The 20,612-nt window shown below is 38.2% G+C and overlaps 2 protein-coding genes across 12 annotated transcripts in view; one reads left to right on the top strand and one right to left on the bottom strand.

The window, feature by feature from the left end:
• Positions 1 to 15,492, top strand: part of dpf3 (double PHD fingers 3) — a 46,446-nt gene extending 30,954 nt beyond the window's left edge. For 2 of the 4 annotated variants that reach the window (XM_079831450.1, XM_079831449.1), the window contains 3 exons: positions 8,948 to 9,060; positions 9,301 to 9,382; positions 12,776 to 15,492. In XM_079831450.1, coding sequence (XP_079687576.1) covers positions 8,948 to 9,060; positions 9,301 to 9,382; positions 12,776 to 12,843 — 263 coding nt within the window. In that variant the 3' untranslated portion in view covers positions 12,844 to 15,492. Of the gene's footprint in view, positions 1 to 5,040; positions 6,839 to 8,947; positions 9,061 to 9,300; positions 9,383 to 12,775 lie in introns of those variants that run through there. The other 2 variants (XM_079831452.1, XM_079831451.1) reach the window with 1 other exon arrangement.
• Positions 15,493 to 15,757: 265 nt separating this feature from the next.
• rgs6 (regulator of G protein signaling 6) overlaps positions 15,758 to 20,612 on the bottom strand; it is a 110,436-nt gene continuing 105,581 nt past the window's right edge. For 2 of the 8 annotated variants that reach the window (XM_079831437.1, XM_079831440.1), the window contains 3 exons: positions 20,338 to 20,427; positions 18,795 to 18,848; positions 15,758 to 17,719 (listed from right to left, as the gene is read on the bottom strand). In XM_079831437.1, the coding sequence (XP_079687563.1) occupies positions 17,669 to 17,719; positions 18,795 to 18,848; positions 20,338 to 20,427 (195 nt within the window). In that variant the 3' untranslated portion in view covers positions 15,758 to 17,668. Of the gene's footprint in view, positions 17,720 to 18,794; positions 20,428 to 20,612 lie in introns of those variants that run through there. The other 6 variants (XR_013817644.1, XR_013817645.1, XM_079831439.1 and 3 more) reach the window with 3 other exon arrangements.

Below are 20,612 nucleotides of genomic sequence, written 5' to 3'. Positions count from 1 at the left end.
ACAGTATCTGCTCATGTTAGATCAAGTAGGGTAGTTTCACCTCCATCTTGCCTTATTCTCACTGTGAGGGAGATATTTTACTAAAGCATAGCCAATAGAAATTTAAAAAATATATATTGCTGGATGTTTTAGTAGTAAATAACAAACAGTAAAAGTTGTCAAAGACATTATTCAGAGATTTCGCTCTCTCTCTTTCAGTAATTAATGTAACGGTGCTCTAAAATGGGCCAGATTACAGTAGCTGTATTTGGTCAGTAAGACCTTGACTTTGACTACAAATCAGAAGCACATAGATGTTTGTTTTATTGACATATTAAGTTTGTCATTTTAGTCTTCTATTCAAAGCAAGCAGAAATGTATAATCATTATATACACACATCATTCTTGTTTTTAAGGGAAATTAATGTGAAAAAGTTAGAGGGTTTGCACATACAACAGAAAAACACCACATGATGATTTATACTTTATTTTCTCGAAATTATGATACCAATTATTATAATTATCTTTAATATATTTTTTGAGTTGATCTGAAAAAGCTTTAGCACATGTAATTAAAGCCCATACAATTTAGTGTATATGCATCCACCAAAAGTAAAAATGTAATGCTTTATCATTCCATACATCAATAGCACATTTCATCAGCTTGTTTGTGCGTATCCCATCATTTGTGTTTTTTGCTAGAGCATGTTTGTTTATTTATTTTATGGAGTTTCGCTGAGTGTGATTTGGGTTTGGCTTGGCATAACCGTGTCATATTGAAATAATTTCCCAAACAGATTAATACCATTAGAAAGGCTTCTTAATGGGGAGTTGCCATTAGCATTGATTTAAAACCAGACTAGGCTTAATCTGTGCCCTGGAAATCAGCATTGTGGGTTCCGAGATATGCAGATCAGTGATTGGCCGATATTGAATTTTTTGATGGCTGATGCTGATATCTTAGAGAGCAAGGTGGCGATATATAATTTTAATAAATAATATTTAATAAATTAGAAAGAAATCATTTGAAAATTATTTAAAAAATAAATCTATAAAATAAACAGACTTATACTTTAGATGGCAACCTCTTAATTATATAATCCTATTACTGTATTTTCACAAATAAATAAATAAATATGAATAAAAAGATAATAAAAAAAATGTAAACAATGTAACCAACAGGGCACTCAGTAATCTGGTAAGTTTGTGCACCCTGGGAATCATATTTTTTTTTAATCATAATCATAAATACTAATGATTACAAATACTAATTTAACATACAGCACACAGTGAAAATGACATGAATATGAAAGTGGTGAATAGAGCGCAATTGTATATAATGCAGCATAGTTTGAAATCGAGGGTTTAAAGATTGTCAATCGTGCGTCTCCAGTGACAGCCTGTCCACATTCAATCCGCACGGATCGACCGCCATGCACAGTATACATGCGTTTTTATGCAGGCTACAAATGCACACTTCAGAAGATCTCACAGCTGGATTTTACAAAGTCTGCAAGGTTTGAGAAATGAAATGTTTATTAGATATTCAAATATTTCTTTATATTTATGATACAAATGCGTGTATTTGCTGAATGCTGACTATAAATGAGAATGTGTTATAGTGTTTGCCTTTTTACTACTAATAAAACTTCATCGTATATCGTTTACTTTCTTTGTTTAAACAGTTCTACTAACTAATAACGTATTAGATAGGACGGATAAACTGAGACCATAAACTAAACTAATGAAGACTGAGAATGGGAGCGCTGTGTTCTCGAGAAGCGTCTCGCTGCAGCCTGTGGTGCACATCCAACCTGGCCCACATACAAAAGAGTGACGTCAGATGCCTTGCCCATTATCCAAATATACGTCAAACCAGTTCAGCGGAAACTCTGCCCTGCAGCCGATTCTTAAGATTTTGGTCATGACAATCACAGTACTGATCGCCTATACCAAACACTGATCCCTAAACTTACCTGTCAATGTAACCTTAACCAATGAAATTAGCTCCAGGGCGGGATTTCTAGTGAAGTGGTTTGGGGGAAAAATTGCGCTTCCTCATTAACTTTGTAAGTGGAAGAAGCATTGATAAGACTTAAAGCTACACTATGTAACTTTTCCGTCCACTAGAGGTCGCCTGTTCAAAACAAAGGCGTAGTTTGATGACGCCACGTTTGAGCGCAGAATCTTGGGACATGTGGTCTTCACTTCACAGCCGGTGGGAAACAGTCAGGATAGGACTTGGGCAGAAATCATGTTCATGGATGCGATTATTAACATTACTGTAGTCTGAAGCAGAGCAGGACCGAGTGTTGTGGAGCTGAGCAAGGCCGCAGGAGCGATTGAAGAGCGGGACTTTTATTATGGCATAGTCGCCAGCGGGACTTTTATTATGACACGGTTGCCGGCGCCACTTCCTCTTTTCCAGTCATTAGTATGAGGTAACGCAACTCTGTTTATCGTATTAGATATATCTGAGTGTGTTGAAAAGGAAGTTATGACGTTCGCTCGGCGGCTACTATGACACTTGTTCACACTGCAGTGAGTGTAAAGTGTTTCACTGAATAAAACCGGAAACCGAGGGTGACGCAGATATGACGCAATCGACAGGCAACTCCCTCACACGCATAGCTCACACGTCCCGGTTCCTTGGTTAAAATAGCAATTTCTCACGATTTACAAATAGTTGGAAACATTTGAGATATTCTAAGTACTCAACTGAACAAAATATATAACACTGGCCTAGTGGTTTCTGGATATTTTACTGCAAAACTCCTACATAGTTCACCTTTAACATTCACACCTAATTCTTTTCCATTTACTTCTTATATTTCTCTTTTTATGACAGACTGCACAAAAACCCAATCAAAACAAACCCTTACGCCTAAAAAAAACTTTTTTATATTGAACCTACATACTGAAACCCACCTAAAACCTACCCATACGCCTGAAACCCACTCAAAACCTACCCTCAGGGCTAAAAACCCTTTCAATTGTAAACCTACATACAACCAATCAGGTGTCCGGGGTGAAACAGGGATGGGGAGTCACAAGGTGACGTTTTGGATGTGGGTGGGATTGCATGTCTACTGCAGCATGCGGCAAGACCTACTTGGTGTGCTCAGGCCCTGGCATTTCAGGGCCGTCAAAATGAAAGTCTGACGCGCCACCCGCTTCCGACACATCGGCCAAACATATCTGCTAATTCCAATATTTAAAAATGCCACTCCTATTAGCCACTTTGGCGGGTTGAATTTTATATATAATATATACTTTTTTCAGTTGTATTTTAAAAAGGCATCTGAAATAAACTAAGTGCAACGTAGTGTTGTCAAAAATATAGATTTTTTTTTATACACATCAATACTGAAACGCTTCCTATACTCATTTTCCGCAGAATAGATACACAATACCAGCTGCGCTCTCTCATCTCTCGGACATCGAGTTGACACACAAACCCGCCTCCTCTCACTCACTCGTTTCTTTTGCTCTTTTTGCTTGGTGTTACATAGCTTGAATTTCGGCATGGGATTGCCGTATTGCGCATCATTTTACTAATTTCCCGCAGATTTTGTGCTCACACCCAAGTGCGCGTACATAAAGCTGCCTCTCAGTACTGAATTGAGTTCTTTTTCGCTGCTTATTGCGCTTAAACAGTCAAATACTCACAAAAAGTATATCAAAATGCCGGCCTTGGCGAGTATTCACATAAATACAGTAAGTTATGTTTTAAGTGAATGTAAACAGTTGAGAAAGAAAACGTATGTGTATCAGTATAATGGATCCATGCGTCAGGTCTTAAAGTGACAGCAGCCTAAAATACCTGCTGCCAAAATATATGATAATATTAAAAATATCTAGATGGCAGTTTTTCCTCGTGGTATTGATGTCAAAATTGTGGCCAGTGAAAATGCTGAGTGGCTAGTACTCTAGAAAACCACTAGCCACAGTTGCTGGTGAACAAAAAAGTTAATGTTTTCTGCTAGGACTGTTTTGACCATGGCTAGGTCACAGTTTATTCACAGTCGGAAAGAGAAGGCAGGTGCAGTTCTGTCAAACTGCTGTTGGAGTGTCACGGGATTCTATCAAAGCAGAAGAAAACGTTGTCATGCCATTTTGCAAGGCTGATGCCAAAACCATAAAGTCCAAAAGCATCTTACATCTAATTTATAGGTCGATGCGAAACGTTTACAAGGTGGCGGACCTGAGAACATTTGCTCTTTGTAATTGTTTATGGTCTTTAAAACAAAATTCGATGAAGAGAGAGAGAGAGAATATAAAAGAAATTCCTCATGCTTGCATTAAGAATGTGCATTGTGTTTGCAAGTGTAGATGTGTGAGCCAAGTCCTGCAGTGTTGAGAATGAGCATTTATATGTGACGTGGCCTTTTTGTTCATCTCTTCGAGTGCTTGTGTTTTGCGTTTTTCGTTTTACTCTTGCTAGCAAATGCTCCTGGAACGGTCCCATGTTTATTTACTTAAATTATTTAACTCTTAACATGCTCAAATTTAACTGTTTAGGGCATTATCAGTTATCCCGGTTCACATGCACAAAATATTCTCATATTTATTTTGCTCATATGCTTTCATTCTTTGTTTTTCTTTTTTGGCTGTGTGATCCATTGCCTTCTCATAATCGAATGGTATAGCAAGCACAGGGAGAGACCAAATGATGTATTCTTCAGTAAAAAAAATATTGATAAAAGGTATGGTTCATCCAGAAATGAAAATTCTGCCATTATTTACTCACCGTCATGTCTGCCTGGAAGAAAGAAAATCGTACGAGTTCGGAACAACATTCAGGGAGTTTATAATGACAGAATTTTCATTTTGGGTAAACTCTACCTTTTAAAAGATAATTGATTCACATTCAGCCATTAAGGCGCTTTTATCTACAACTAATGATAAGCATATATTCGGGCAATTGCAAGTCCCTTAATGTATGAGTAACTGCAAGTACTGCAAGTTGTCCAAGCTCAGAGGAGTGTGAGTCCTAGCTGACTGCAGTGTTACTTGTGTGTGTTTCCACTGTGATGCTGATATGTCCGTCATGCATGTCAGCTGATCGCGTCGGTGGGACCAGGGCGAAGAGGAGGACGGGCGGAGTCCTGGACATGTTCGGCGACACGTCAGAAAGCGAGGCATCCACCTTTCACGGCTTTGAGGAGGACGACCTGGACGGGCTTCTGTCCGACGACAGCACAGGCTCACCTCAGTACAGATAGACAAAGGAGAAACCTCAAGAAAACAGCATCAGAGAAACTTTCGGCATGTGTCTGCTGCCTGTTTTTTTCTTTTTCTTTTTTCCTGTTGTTTTGCAGCAGCATGCATAATGGATTCACAACTCCAGACACAAAGTTAACTTCAGGAATTGCTTTCAAAGGACAAGTCGCAGCCTTTTATAAATTAAGGAATGTTGTTTTTATTGCTTCTCACTTCTGTATACTGAGAGGTGCTAGTTATTGGACAGAGGAGCCATTACTTCTGGACTGTTTGTTTTCCGAGATGGAAAATTGCAGGGACGTTCCCAGTGTGTGGACGTTGATTACACATCGCCATGTAAGATAAAATGCCTACTATGTGGAAATTAACCTTAGAAATAGAACGTACAGCATTTCAAACCTCAAGGAGGAGAAAATACTCGACATGTGTCTGTAGGTCAGACAGTGAAGAGGGTTTTTTGTTCCTACCTCTGGTTAAATACAATATTTGCAAAGAAAGGGATCACGAGAAGGCAGAGAATGGGCTGAGGGCTGAGGCCAGGCCCTGATTGGATCCAGTGGGAAGGGAGGACAGTTTGCAGAGAGGTAAGAGCCAGTTGGCGTTTAAATGTCCATCTCTCCTCCTTTCTCAGGACAGCTACAACAACAACAACATCAACAACAAAAAGACATTTGAAATCTGTTTACTGGAGGATACATGATACTTGGCCTCTCCCTCGCTTTGTTGTGTAAGAAGAAGAAAAAGGACTGACTCATATTTTTGGAGTAACTTCCCTTTACTATTCAGGAATCTCTCCTTAAATAACAGGTACAAGAAAGGGTACAATTGTAGCATATGTGCAATGATTCTCATGAAGGCTTTGTTTTGCAAATAAAACCCGGACCATTCACCTCTGTTAAGAGATCCAGCTCTGACGATTGACTGTGTATGTGTAACTGCAAATAATACACTGGATTGCAAGCACATAAGCTTCCTACATTCAATGGGAAAATGCAGTAAATGTGAACTAGAAAGCATAACACATGCAATAAATGGCACAGTACACATTAGTCACAGGGACATCACCCAGTTAATATGGGGATATTTCATTGTATCCATTTTGTATGACCGAAATGAGCTATATTTGCTCTTTAAAAGCTCTTCTATTTATTGTCATGGTGAACTCATGTGTCACTTTTGAATTGAGACTGTTGCGAAAAATGTTACGCATTAACGCTTCCGAACTTGTCTCTATTTTAGGGCACTCATTTTTGAAAACAATAATATAATTTATTAAGATATTGTATAATGTATATAAGCCCACAAATTGTTGCAGGCTAAAACGGTTGTTCTATAACAGCTCTTGATGATAATTCTCCCAGTGTTTCAGTGTCTCAACCTTAAGAAAATGTTTCAATGTTTAACATTTGAAGTTCAGTTCATTTAATACTAAGCCAAAGGGCAACATGGCTAGAGATGATGCTTGTAACTGCTTCTGTGTCATGCAGACCTGTGGCACAAACCACACAAACACACTTCATGCAACCTGTCATCCTGCTGTGGTCGCTGCTGAGTCCTGTTACTCCAAATGTCAGCCTGCAAGTCTTTCACTGGATTTTGTTACTGAAAACATTAAACATTTTACATTTTATGAATTATTCTGATTTATTTTTTGTTTCAAGGAAGAAAAACATGGGGGACATGTTATATACAGTGACCTCAAGTAGTATTTGAACACTTAAGTTGCACTTAAAATGTCTGAATGACACTACATTAGACATAAAATATCAACTAAACCTCATCTCGGAACAAAAAACTTTTATGAGTGTTTGTATGAAGGTTATTTAAGTGGATGTTTCAATAACCAAAAGTGTCACAGAATTGTCTTTATTTCGAATGGTATATTGTTTTATACATTGAAACCTAGCAAACTTATTTTTGTGAAATGTTTTGTTTAAAAAATGCGTGCCATATTTCTTTAAAATAAATTCCACTTTCTTGCATTATACAAAGACATTCACACATTTTTGAGTGTTGCTTGTGACCAAATCATTGGGGCCATTGTAGTTGATAATGTCAATGCAACTTCGAGCTCTCTAACAAAATATTAGACATAAAAATTAGTTAAAGGAACACGCCGACTTTTTGGGACTTTAGCTTATTCACCGTATCCCCCAGAGTTAGATAAGTCCATACATACCATTCTCATCTCCGTGCGTGCCATAACTCTATCTGACGCACCCACTGCTAGCCTAGCTTAGCACAGAGACTGGAGGTAAATGGCTCCAGCTAGCCTACTGCTCAATAAGGGACATAATAACGCCAACATTTTCCTATTTACATGTTGTGATGTGTATAGTTACATCGTGTACTAAGACCGACGGAAAATGAAAAGTTGTGATTTTCTAGGCCAATATGGCTAGGAACTATACTCTCATTCCTGCGTAATAATCAAGAGCTTTGCGCCGAACCATGAGTACAGCGGCGCAATGATATTACACAGTGCCTGAAAATAGGCTAACTTCCGTCAACATAACCAACGTGACAACCTGCTCACACGGGGATCGCTGGGGACTATTTTCAGGCGCTGCGTAATATCGTTACACATTATTTTGTCACTTATTGAGCAGTAGGCTAGCTGGAGCCATTTACCTCCAGTCTTTGTGCTAAGCTAAGCTAGCGGTGGGTGCGTCAGACAGATAGTTATGGCACGCACGGAGATGAGAATGGTATGTATGGACTTATCTAACTCTGGGGGATACAGTGAATAAGCTAAAGTCCCCAAAAGTCTACGTGTTCCTTTAAGAATTATTACAGAAAGAATTTTTCATATCTGAATTTTGATGTACATAATGAAACACAATATTGTATCAACATCTTAAATCACGCATGTTTCCCTACACTTGCAGGGAATAAATCAAGGCAAAAGATCGATGTTGGCATAATGATTAATGTCGGCATAATTCTGCATGTGAATACCAGGGACAGATCCACGAAGAGGAACGAGGTAGCAACGCTTGTAGGGAAAGAGCTTCACATTACATCCGACTTCAAGCCAAGACCCCACATGCTTTCCAAACTGGGAAGACTGCACATGCTTTACTGAGCATCCAAGCAAGAGGAGCCTGCTGTTCTCACAGTCTCATTGAGGAAATGAGCAGGCCGAGGAACTGACACCTCCCTAAAAAACAGAGAGAGAGAGAGTGAGAGAGAGAGCGAGAGAGAGGCAGATATGAGAGATTACAGAACCATCTGGCATTTTCCAAACCTGTGCTCACCCTTTGTTCCACACAAATCAATCAATCTATCTATCTATCTATCTATCTATCTATCTATCTATCTATCTATCTATCTATCTATCTATCTATCTATCTATCTATCTATCTATCTATCTATCTATCTATCTATCTATCTATCTATCTATCTATCTATCTATCTATCTATCTATCTATCTATCTATCTATCTATCTCTCTCTCTCTCTCTCTCTCTCTCTCTCTCTCTCTCTCTCTCTCTCTCTATATATATATATATATATATATATATATATATATATAATGTCCGTCTGTATATCCATTCATTTCTTTCTATGCATCCATCCATCTTAAAGTATATAAATTACATTAATAATCCCTCTTTTTATGTGGTTTTACGTTTTTCTCGAATAACTTGCTTAGTACAGCTGCAAATAATCTAATAGTTGTTAATGGTCGAGTTTAGCTACACTTCTTTCCGTCAGATTACTCTTTCATCTTTCTCTTTCGCCAGGCCATCCTTCATGTCTGCAGTTCACAGACAACATGATGCAGGCTGTTCGAACATACCAGTGGCAGTGCATCGAGTGTAAATCCTGCAGTCTGTGTGGCACCTCAGAGAACGATGTGAGTGTTTCAATCCAAATGGAGGATATATAAAATAGTGTGTGAGCTTAAAGAAATAGTTTTTATAGGATCTCAAAAAAGATTCTCAAAGCACTTCTTACTTGTACATTTGACATACTGACTCACCAGTTTGCTATTATTTTAATTATATGCAAGGCAAGCCTCCTCATATGGCCAAGTGTGTGTGTGTGTGTGAGAGAGAGAGAGCTAACAGCTCAGTGATGCCCTGTAATCTTGTAGGATCAGCTTCTGTTTTGCGATGACTGTGATCGGGGATACCACATGTACTGCCTCAAGCCTCCTATGACACAGCCACCTGACGGTAAGATCACTTCACAGCAGCTAATGACAATATGTATATATTACAAATTATTAATAATTTGCATAGATCCAGTTCTAAAATCTGCCATAATATCAAATATATTACAGTTTTTCTCAGTTGCTTTGGTACATTTCTTGAATCATCCTTAAGATTTGCAAAGTAAGTATTTATGTCAATAAACATACCAGAATGACAAGTCCTTGTGTCATTGTTCACAAAAAAGATTAATGACGAGTCAAAATGTTTAGTCATGTTGTCAATATAACAGTGTACTCTGTCAGCTTTATCAGATATAAACTATGGCTACGATTTTGATGACAATGATTGAAAATGCTTGAGACTGCACTTTATCTGTATATCATTTATATATATATAAATATATAAATTTCAACAGTACAAATGTACACATTACTCTACATGGGAAATTGATTGCAAGAGACTGGACAGGATTCACAGTTACGCTTTTACAGTTGGTCTGTCACCAAATTACAGTACAATGTCATTGCTATATAAAGAAAAAGACAAGACTATATACACACATGCGCACACACACACATACTGTAAACACTATTTGGCCAAAAGTTTTGGAACACCTGCCTTTACATGCATATTAACTTTAATGACATCCCATTCTTAATCTGTAGGGTTTGAGTTGGCCCACCCTTTGCAGCTATAACAGCTTCAACTCTTCTGGGAAGGCTTTCCACGAGGTTTAGGAGTGTGTTTATGGGAATATTTGACAATTCTTCTAGAAGTGAATTTGTGAGGTCAGGCACTGATGTCGGACGAGAAGGCCTGGCTCACAGTTTCCGCTCTAATCCATACCAAAGGTGGTCTATCGGGTTGAGGTCAGGACTCTGTGCAGGCCAGTCAAGTTCCTCCACACCAAACCCACTCATCCATGTCTTTATGGACCTTGCTTTGTGCACTGGTGTGTAGTCATGTTGGAACAGGAAGGGACCATCCCCAAACAGTTCCCACGAAGTTGGGAGCATGAAATTGTCCAAAATGTCTTGGTATGCTGAAGTATTAAGAGTTCCTTTCACTGGAACTAAGGGGCCAAGCACAACCCCTGAAAAACAACCCCCCACACCATAATCCCCCCTCCACCAAACTTTACTCTTGACACAATGCAGTCAGGCAAGTACCGTTCTCCTCGCAACCGCCAAACCTAGACTAGTCCATTGGATTGCCAGGCAGAGAAGCGTGATTCATCACTCGAGAACACGTCTCCACTGCATTGCACTTGGTGATGTAAGGCTTGGATGCAGCTGCTCGGCCATGGAAACCCATTCCATGAAGCTCTCTACGCACTGTTCTTGAGCTAATCAGAAGGCCACACAAAGTTTGGAGTTTTGTTGCTATTGACTGCAGAAAGTTGGCGACTTCTGCGCACTGTGCGCCTCAGCATGCGCTGACCCCGCTCTGGGATTTTACGTGGCCTTTACGTGGTTTTAAGTTGCTGTTGTTCCCAATTGCTTCCACTTTGTTATAATACCACTAACAGTTGAAGTTTCATGAATGGACTTATTGCACAGGTGGCAACCTATCATGGTACCACATTTGAATTCACTGAACTCCTGAGAGCAACCCATTCTTTCACAAATGTTTGTAGAAGCAGTATGCATGCCTAGGTGCTTGATTTTATACACCTGTGGCAATGGAAGTGATTGGAACACCTGAATTCAATGATTTGGAATGTTGTCCCAATATGTTTGGCAATCGCGTGTGTGTGCGTGCGTGCGTGTTACATATAAAGTATATTTACTATATTATGTAAAATGCAAATGGACTACTGTAATATAGCCTTACAGTATAGACTCTTACAGTATGGTGAACATTGTCTGATTATATACCAAACAAACATTTGAATGATTCTTCTTCTTTGTGGCTGTTGACCCTGTTGGCCCCACTTTATATTAGGTGGCCTTAAGTACTATGTACTTACATCAGAAATAAGTACAATGTACTTACTCTGTTCAAATTGTATTGCAAAACACCTTTGCTGATATTGAGGTGGAATACGGGTAGGGTTAGGGACAGGTGTGGTGGTATGAGTTAAGTTTAAGGGTAGGGTTAGGTGTAAGGGAAGTGTCAACTGTGTAATTACAAATGTAACTACAGAAATTAATTACAGATGTAATTACATGCAGGTAATTTTTTAAATGCAAGTACAATGTAAAAACATGTTTGTACACAATAAGTGCATTGTATCAATGATTAATTAAAATGTTAGTACATACACTCTAAAAAAAAAGGCTCGTAATCATAGGGGAACCTTTTTTAGTGCTATATAGCACCAATTTTGGTGCTTCAGTGGTTCTTCAGCGGTTCTTCAGAGGTGCTATATAGCACCTTAGTCAAAGAACCGGTGAAGAACCTCTGAAGAACCGCTGAAGAACCTCTGAAGAACCGCTGAAGAACCACTGAAGCACCAAAATTGGTGCTATATAGCACTAAAAAAAGTTCCCCTATGATTACGAGCCAAGAACCATTTTTGGTGCAATATAGAACCTTTTTTTTTTTTAGAGTGTAGTAGTTAAGGCCACCTAATATAAAGTGGGTCCACCCTGTTTGTTTCTTTGTTGTTCTTCCATTCTCAGAATTTGTAACACTGTGTTGTGCTCTGTCTATATATGCTTGCCAAATGAAGCTTCGTGAGATGCACCTCTGAGCTCTTTTAGAGAAATGGTTGATCACTGGTTGGCTAGCCCTTTACATTTCCCTTGCATTCACATTAGTGAAATACAAAATTCACCTCTGCAGTTCATCAATTCAGGACACATTTACAAAAAAACAAAAAGCCTTATAGAAATGTATAGAAAATATGCTTGGCATTGCATGCTATTTTGTATTTAATGACTTATGTAGTGAACGTATGCTTTGAGTGGTATTCAACAGGGAACCAGTATAATGCATTTTGATAAACATGACATAATCAATTGATCATGTAGGAAACGGCAGCCAACTGTACATAATCAATTGCATGAATGTACCAAAGCATTTGCAATTTGTTCAAAACAATGAGAAATTGCTTTTATGATGTGCATAAGTTACTAGATGATGTGGAGGCTGAACAAGTAGTTTTGAGAATTACAGTTGTGATCTGAGAAATGCACCAAAACAACTGAGAAAAACTGTAACGTATTATTATTAATAATAATAATTATACATATTAATAAACCTTTTTTTTAAATGTACTTACACTGTGAACACAGTCATTACTGATCTATCTATCTATCTATCTATCTATCTATCTATCTATCTATCTATCTATCTATCTATCTATCTATCTATCTATCTATCTATCTATCTATCTATCTATCTATCTATCTATCTATCTATCTATCTATCTATCTATCTATCTATCTATCTATCTATCTGCATCCACAGGGAGTTGGAGTTGTCATCTGTGTCTTGATCTGCTGAAGGATAAGGCTTCTGGTTTCGGGGAGCCGTAAGCGTTGAGGTCCCACACAGATACACACAGACACGCACTGCAGACTCAGGATGGATGTTTGTCCTGGTTTTGCTCTGTAGTTCTCCTCCTGTAGTAGTGAAGTGGAGATTTCCTCTACCTCTCTGTTACAAAACATTTCCCTCAAACAAGTCTAGGAAATCGGTATAGTTACATCACAAACATCAGCTCACTAGCGAATCGAAAGGCAGGATTGAGGACAGATTGTCCGACTGCCTAAAATACAAATCATATTTATATGAAAAGTACTTGTTAAATTGCAACACCAGCATAAGAACTACAATACTGCGATTGAATGAAGTGAACATCTCGAACACACAGAAGCTCCTGAGCTGTGATTCTAAGGGATTATTTCGTTGAAATTACAATTGACAAAGCCAGTTTTAAGAAATAGCAGATTTTAAAGTCAATATCATGGTGACAAGCTATTTCTACTGTAAATCTGTAAGTAATAATAGCAACATGAACTCACCCAGAGACACCAGTGGTATAAAGCAGAACCCTTTTCATTTTATTTGGATTCTATTTACTTTAATAACTTTTTTCATGTGCACAATGTAAGCCCACGTGATTTTTTTGCAAAGACATTTTTGGCTTGCACAAAGAAAGAAATAACAAGGATAAATGTGATTAGAAGCTCATCTTTCTTACTGGGATCATTATTCAGGTAGACATTTAGAGCTTAGTATCAGAGAGTTATTGTGAAAGAAATCTTTATCCAAATGGCAAAAAAAAAAATGTTTTTCCATGTCAAAGCAGCACTTATAGTTTTTACTTTATCTGGACTGGAAAATATAAAATAATGTGGTTTTTTTTTTATTTGTTCTTTTATATATATAATTTAGTAGACAATCATGTGGTTGGTAAATTACATGATAGCATCATATTCAAATATTTCCTTGTGCAACGACAATACTGGCATGCTTTGTATTGCCTTTTCAAGCCTGCTTTTTTCCTTTATGTTCCATTTTCTAATTATTAAATGTTGAACACGTAGACTGTTCATATCTGTATATTATTCTCTGTCGGACATATCTGGTTATTTTCCAGGAACATTTTAGTTGTGTGTCATAGAACCTTCTATTGTTCCATCCGCCTGTTTGGAGCCCTTCATACCTCTCTGAGTGAAACATCTGTTCACTCCATTTTGTATTTCTTTGCTCATGATATATTAGCATTTCTATTTCCATCTGGACATTCTCTCATGTCATTCCCACCTCCTTCACCTGTATAATACATTAGAGGCTCTATTTTCAGAGCCAATTCATCAACACTCTCCAGATCCTGCGATCTGTTGAATATTTTAGCTATGCATTTTTATCTATTTCAAAGGTCATCTCCATTACATTTGCATCTGTTTTTTTGGCAGATGATTCGTTGCCAATGAGATATTGGCATTAACATGGTAAAAAAAAAAAGAAGAGAGTGAGCGGTGTATGGTCTACTAAAATAGTGTTAGATGCGTTAAGACGTTTCTTAAAGGTTTCAAAATCAAAGTAGTTTTGATGATGTTTAGAGTCCCTTGGTAAACCTTTGGAATCGTTTTTGTTGTTAATGATTTTTGTTTAGAATAAAAAGAAAAGAGAAAAGGAGGGAAATCTTACAGCTGATACAGTATGATGTTTCACTCTTAAAATTGTTAACCCATTCTAATTCCTGGGTTTTTTTTTTTTGGTAACACTTTACAATAAGGTTGTATTAGTTAACATTAGTTAATGCATGAACAACACCTCTGTTCCGCATTAGTTAATCTTTGTTAACGTTAGTTAATAAAAATACAGCTGTTCATGGTTTGTTCATGTTAGTTTACAGTGCATTAACTAATGTAAACAAGATTTTAATAATGCATTAGTAAATGTTGAAATTAACATTAACAAAGATAAAGAAATGCTTTATAAGTGAAGTTCATGTTAACTAATGTAGTTAACTAATGAACCTTATTGTAAAGTGTTACCTCTTTTTTTTTTATGTTTCGCACTGTATTCAAGTTTCGAGATTTCGCACTGTACAATTGTAATTCCCGGGTTAATGTTCTTTTTTGGGGGGATATTTGCCTTGATTTAATAACGATGTTTAGCCTAAATGTGTTTAAATTAATTATTAGTGTTATATTTCGTTGTCTGGGGTTAAAAAAAGACGATAACCCAGAGCGTGAAGTCCAGCTCCCCCTTTCTGGATGTAATTTGGGCATAATGGGTGGAGCTAGAAGGTCCGACCACACCTAACCCCACCCATTACTCTATCCCTCCATCCATTAGATCCACAGAGGTGGAGCTGGACTAGGTCAAGCTCAACCCATGAGGTCCAGCTGGACGTCATTTGGCTCTGCAGTGAGCAACATTTGGTTAAGCTAGCCTACTATCTCTCAAAGTATCTTTAACAGAAGCGTCGAGGGTCCTATACGAACAGTCCAAAAGTAGAAAAGCAGAGTTTTGAGTTAACCATACGGACGAATACCGTCCCAATTGATTTGTGTCATGGCCTGTTGCAATGGCAATTCTTGTATATCCCATTTACAAATGTTGAATACTTTTTAATCATTTGCAGTCACAAAGAATCATTTTGTACTTAGTTTTTTATTTTATTTTGTATGCCCTTTTCTTCTTCTTATCTTTGTTGTAATGTAAAATGTAATAAAAAATAAAACAAAGGCTCTGCTGATTTAGTTTTTTTTTTTTTTAACGAAATTGGTTGTACCGCTCATGCTTACCACTAGAGAGCAGCACATACACATTAACAGACGAGCTGAGACAACACCTTCTAGCCATTTAGTGCTGCTCTCGGGTCGGTTTTTATAAAATCCTACACCAAAAGCTTTACTGACATTATTTAAGTTAAATTTAGCTGATGGAATCACAATTCTCTGATGTAGCCATACATGCATACATGCTACAACAAACATTTAATAGACGTTTAATAGACCATCACGCACAGTTTGAACAAAAAATACATGACATAAAATGATATCCAAGCAGAGAAAATAAGAAGCATTCTTGAGCTCTCCAACTGAATGTTTATTGAATATCTCAGGACTTCAATTCCTCCTTTCCATTATCTTGACCCACTGGGTCCAGCAGGGTTTTCAATGAAAAAAAAAAAAAAATTCTAAAAGCAATAAAAGTCTTTAGAAATATTCCATGCATAGTTTTGTGCTGAATATGGCACTTGTGCCTCTAAGTTATATTCCACATTTAGTATTCTACACATCATTTTCCATATCCAGGATTGCTGCAAAGTCTATACATTCCATTTAAACCTAATGTACAGTTATGAGTCAAATAAACTACCTGAAAATGTCAACAATTCTGCCATTTGGCCGTTTCTAGACGTGTGGGCAAATGAGAGAATTCATGTTTTCCAGCCGCTCAAGTCTATGTGTCTCTGGCAGTGATGCTGCTTCAGGGAACAATGCAAGCAAAAAAACAGAGATGCAGATTGATTGGCTGCTCGATGTCCTGCAAAAATACCTTTCTAATGAATGGCAATCCCACAAAACTGTTGTCTACTGTTGATATATTGAGAGTGAAGGGCTGAGATCCCCATATGTTTGTGCTCAGAGCAAATCATCTTCATCATCATCATCTTCATCATCAGACTAATCACTACATTCTACATCGAATCTACAATACCTTACATTAAAGCAAAGACAAACATAGCTGACCAGAACCAATGTGTTGGTTTCAAACATACAGTAATATCATATGCTTATGAAAGCCCACAATCAAAAATTATGGGATAAAAAGTCAATATTATGAGATACGGAGTCATTTTTTGTCATCATTTCTACTTATCGTCATTTTCTGTCTTTTTTATCTAAATTTGTATCATACATTTTAACCTTTTATCTAATAATTGACTTGGTATGCCATTATTTCAACTTTTGTATGTGGTGGAATGAGCCTCCAAATGCCCCTAAATCATTTAATGTTATTTGTTTGGACATTTAATAAAGCTGTTCAGGAAACATCTCAGAGATCCAGTGTTCCTCACTGGCGCAGTCTTTGTGCAAAAGCAATATTCTGTGCCCTGAATCATCCTACAATACTAACACTTCTATTGTCCCGCTCAGTATTTCTTTATTCCTCAATAAAACTGAGTCTAAAAGGTATCACTCTACATCATTCTCATCTCAGTTAGAAGTATCATGTGCTAATAGGTGAGTATAACACATCCAGCAGACACAGAATAATTCGTTCTAGTTTCTTCAAAATGGCAGGAGTAACAATGTGCTTTTCTGATCCCCTTCGGTTCCACATTCATTCTTCATTCAGTGACTGTTCGACAAAAAGAAAAGTTCTGTGCAAGCCTTAACCGAGGGAACACAGTCACTGAAAGCCCTTGTCATGTTCTTCACTCCTTTGGAATGCTCTGAAGATTTGAGACACATCCTCGCTTCATCCGATTTAAACGTTGACGTACTGGGCCGATGACTACACACCTTGTTTTCAAACCTGATAATGAACGTTTTGAAATGGAAATCCAGCGAGACAGTCCCGTCCTTTCTGCAGTTTGGTTATAGGTATCATATAAACGTATAATGGTTCTCTAGTGGTACTGGGAAATCTGACAGTCATGTATGCAGTCTTTGCACTCACTGATTTAAAAGACACAGACAACACTGTCGCCATTTGGAGATATTTTTTGGAGTTATTGCATGCTGCCATCTAGAGTCGGTAGCTGTGCGGTGTTCGGTTGGGTTTTGGAGAGAGGGTGGTCCGTGAACCTGGCCCACAGTGGCAACGATGCTTCCACCCCAACAAACTGCAGTTTCTCGGGAGGGGTCTGGATTTCTGAAAAGCCCGGACTCGTCAGGAGGACTGCATGAGGCCTGTCAGTCGTTTACTTGTCAGAGACTTGCCCTGAAACACAATATGAATTATTATTATTATTAAACGTATTGTGCTCTTGGAATTGACTAACAACATTCATCAGCAAATGCCAAATATAGTGGCATATAATTTATACAATAACATACATTTTACTTTATAACAATGTATAAATTCATAAATTAAAATACAATATATATTGCATTTACTATATGTATTTCTTGTGTAATGTATGTATTTATTATCAAAGATAGGGGTATAACTTCATTAAAATAATTTACTCACACACACACACACGTTGGACTTCCATGTTTTATGGGGACATTGCATATACATAATGATTTCTATACTGTACAAACTGTATATTATATCCCCCAACCCCGAACCTACACATCACAGAAAACTTTTTTACATTTTCCAAAAACATCACTTAGTATGATTTATCAGGCCGTTTTCCTCATGGGAACCAAAAATGCCCAAAACCCACAAGGACAAGGATTTTGGATATTGCCATCTTTGTGGGGACATTTTGTTCCCATAACTTAGGGTTAACCAGGACACACACACTTGTGTTTTTTTTTTTATTATCAAAGACGGTGGTGGGCGGAATTCTAAATGTTTCAATATTAAAGGACTATTTAAAAAAAATAAGAGACAGAAAAAATATATATAACATTTCATGTTAAAATATGCAGAATTACATCAGAATGTATATATTATCTATATTGAATTAACTGTCCAGTGAAATTAGCTAATAAAATAAAATATGTCCAGTGACAGCGTAAATAAAATAAAATCAACAGTGGAATCATATTAAACCCTTCACATCAGGGGTCTCCAAACACGGTCCTGGAGGGCCACTGTCCTGCAGAGTTTAGCTCCAACCCCAAATAAACACGCCTGAACCAGCTAATCAGTGTCTAACTAAGGCCTAGCAAGACACTGATTTGCTGGTTCAGGTGTGTTTATTTGGGGTTGGAGCTTTACATGGTTCTCAGAAAATGTCCTGTTTTCTTTTGATCATATCTGACCACCCTTCAGAATTTTGAGATAAAGTTAAAAAAGGACTGTTGAGGTAGACTTGTTTCTACTTCTAGGTGCCACTCACCACACTGCGAGTGAATTTCTCCAGGGATGTGCGGCGGCCTTGCTCAGTCTCAGGCTGTGGAGCCCAGGTTAATGGAGGGGAACAGGGGAAGATACAGTGCACAGCACCAGGTTAACACATGTTAGTACACAAAAACATTCAGGACAATTAATGTTAATCTGAAATCATCACAATGGGGCAGAGACAACCAAACTGCAGAACGGTACCCATGTTTAATCATTACAAGTTGGCAGTAGAGTAAATAGGTCATTAGATGATAAGTTGGCTTAGTATGTTTTAATAAGTGCAAATTAATTCAGGGCTTTTGTTTTTAATCAAAAGGAAACTAATGACTGAAATATTGTCCCTGAAGTCAAGAAATGACTAGGAAGACATTTCTGCTGTAACACCAAAAACATTATTTTTAGGCTTTCATTTGTTAGCAATGTCCCTCTAAATCTTTATTTTGTCTACTTGTGTGATATTGCTCATATATACACCGATCATAACATTATGACCACTGACAGGTGAAGTGACTAACACTGATTATCTCTTCATCACGGCACCTGTTAGTGGGTGGGATAGATTAGGCAGCAAGTGAACATTTTGTCCTCAAAGTTGATGTGTTAGAAGCAGGAAAAATGGGCAAGCGTAAGGATTTGAGCGAGTTTGACAAATTGTGATGGCTAGACGACTGGGTCAGAGCATCTCCAAAACTGCAGCTCTTGTTGGGTGTTCCCGGTCTGCAGTTGTCAGTATCTATCAAAAGTGGTCCAAGGAAGGAACAGTGGTGAACTGGCGACAGGGTCATGGGAGGCCAAAGCTCATTGATGCACGTGGGGAGTGAAGACTGGTCTGTGTGGTCTGATCAAACAGACAAGCTACTGTAGCTCAAATTGCTCAAAAAGTTAATGCTGGTTCTGATAGAAAGGTGTCAGAATACACAGTGCATCGCAGTTTGTTGCGTATGGGGCTGCATAGCCGCAGACCAGTCAGGGTGCCCATGCTGACCCCTGTCCACCACCAACAGTGGGCATATGAGCTTCAGAACTGGACCACGGAGCAATGGAAGAAGGTGGCCTGGTCTGATGAATCATGTTTTCTTTTACATCACGTGGATGGCCGGGTGCGTGTGCGTCGCTTACCTGGGGAACACATGGCACCAGGATGCACTATGGGAAGCCGGTGGAGGCAGTGTGATGCTTTGGGCAATGTTCTGCTGGGAAACCTTGGGTCTTGCCATCCATGTGGAAGTTACTTTGACATGTACCAACTACTAATCATTTTTGCAGACCATGTACACCCTTTCATGGAAACGGTATTCCCTGGCAGCAAAACACAATATTAGGAAGGTGGTCATAATGTTATGTCTGATCGGTTATATATATATAGATTTTGGCTAACAATTTGAATGTAGTGTCGAAGTCCAAAACATGTATTGTCGTTCTTATGGCTGAAGGGTTTGAGGGAAAAGATACTGAAAACAAAAATTGCAGAAAAAATTATCCAGATTTATTTCACACAGCAGAAAATGGCACAAGAGACATTTGAGTTTAAGACTAACCTTCTTTCTGGCCAGCAGTAGGTCCTGGTAAGCATTGGAGCGCAGGAAACGAGGGTAGCTGTCACTCTTCATCAGCTTGTAGATGTGGTCCTGAAAGAGAAAAACAGTGGAGGCTGACAGTAAGTCCGCAGCCCAGGCAAAAGAAAAGTGCAAAGTAGTGAAAATAAGCCAAGAATCTTCTGAAAACCAGCTTCCTGTCCTCATGATCGTGCTTCTCATCTCAATCATGACTTCACATATGCAAACAGGAATAAAGCTGTAGGTCCTCCAAAAGG

The sequence above is a fragment of the Gobio gobio genome (genome assembly GCF_949357685.1).
Source record: "Gobio gobio genome assembly, chromosome: 12".
Classification (NCBI taxonomy): Eukaryota; Metazoa; Chordata; class Actinopteri; order Cypriniformes; family Gobionidae; genus Gobio; species Gobio gobio.
The sequence above is the reverse complement of the archived record's forward strand: the minus strand, read 5'-3'. Positions and strand labels throughout refer to the sequence as shown.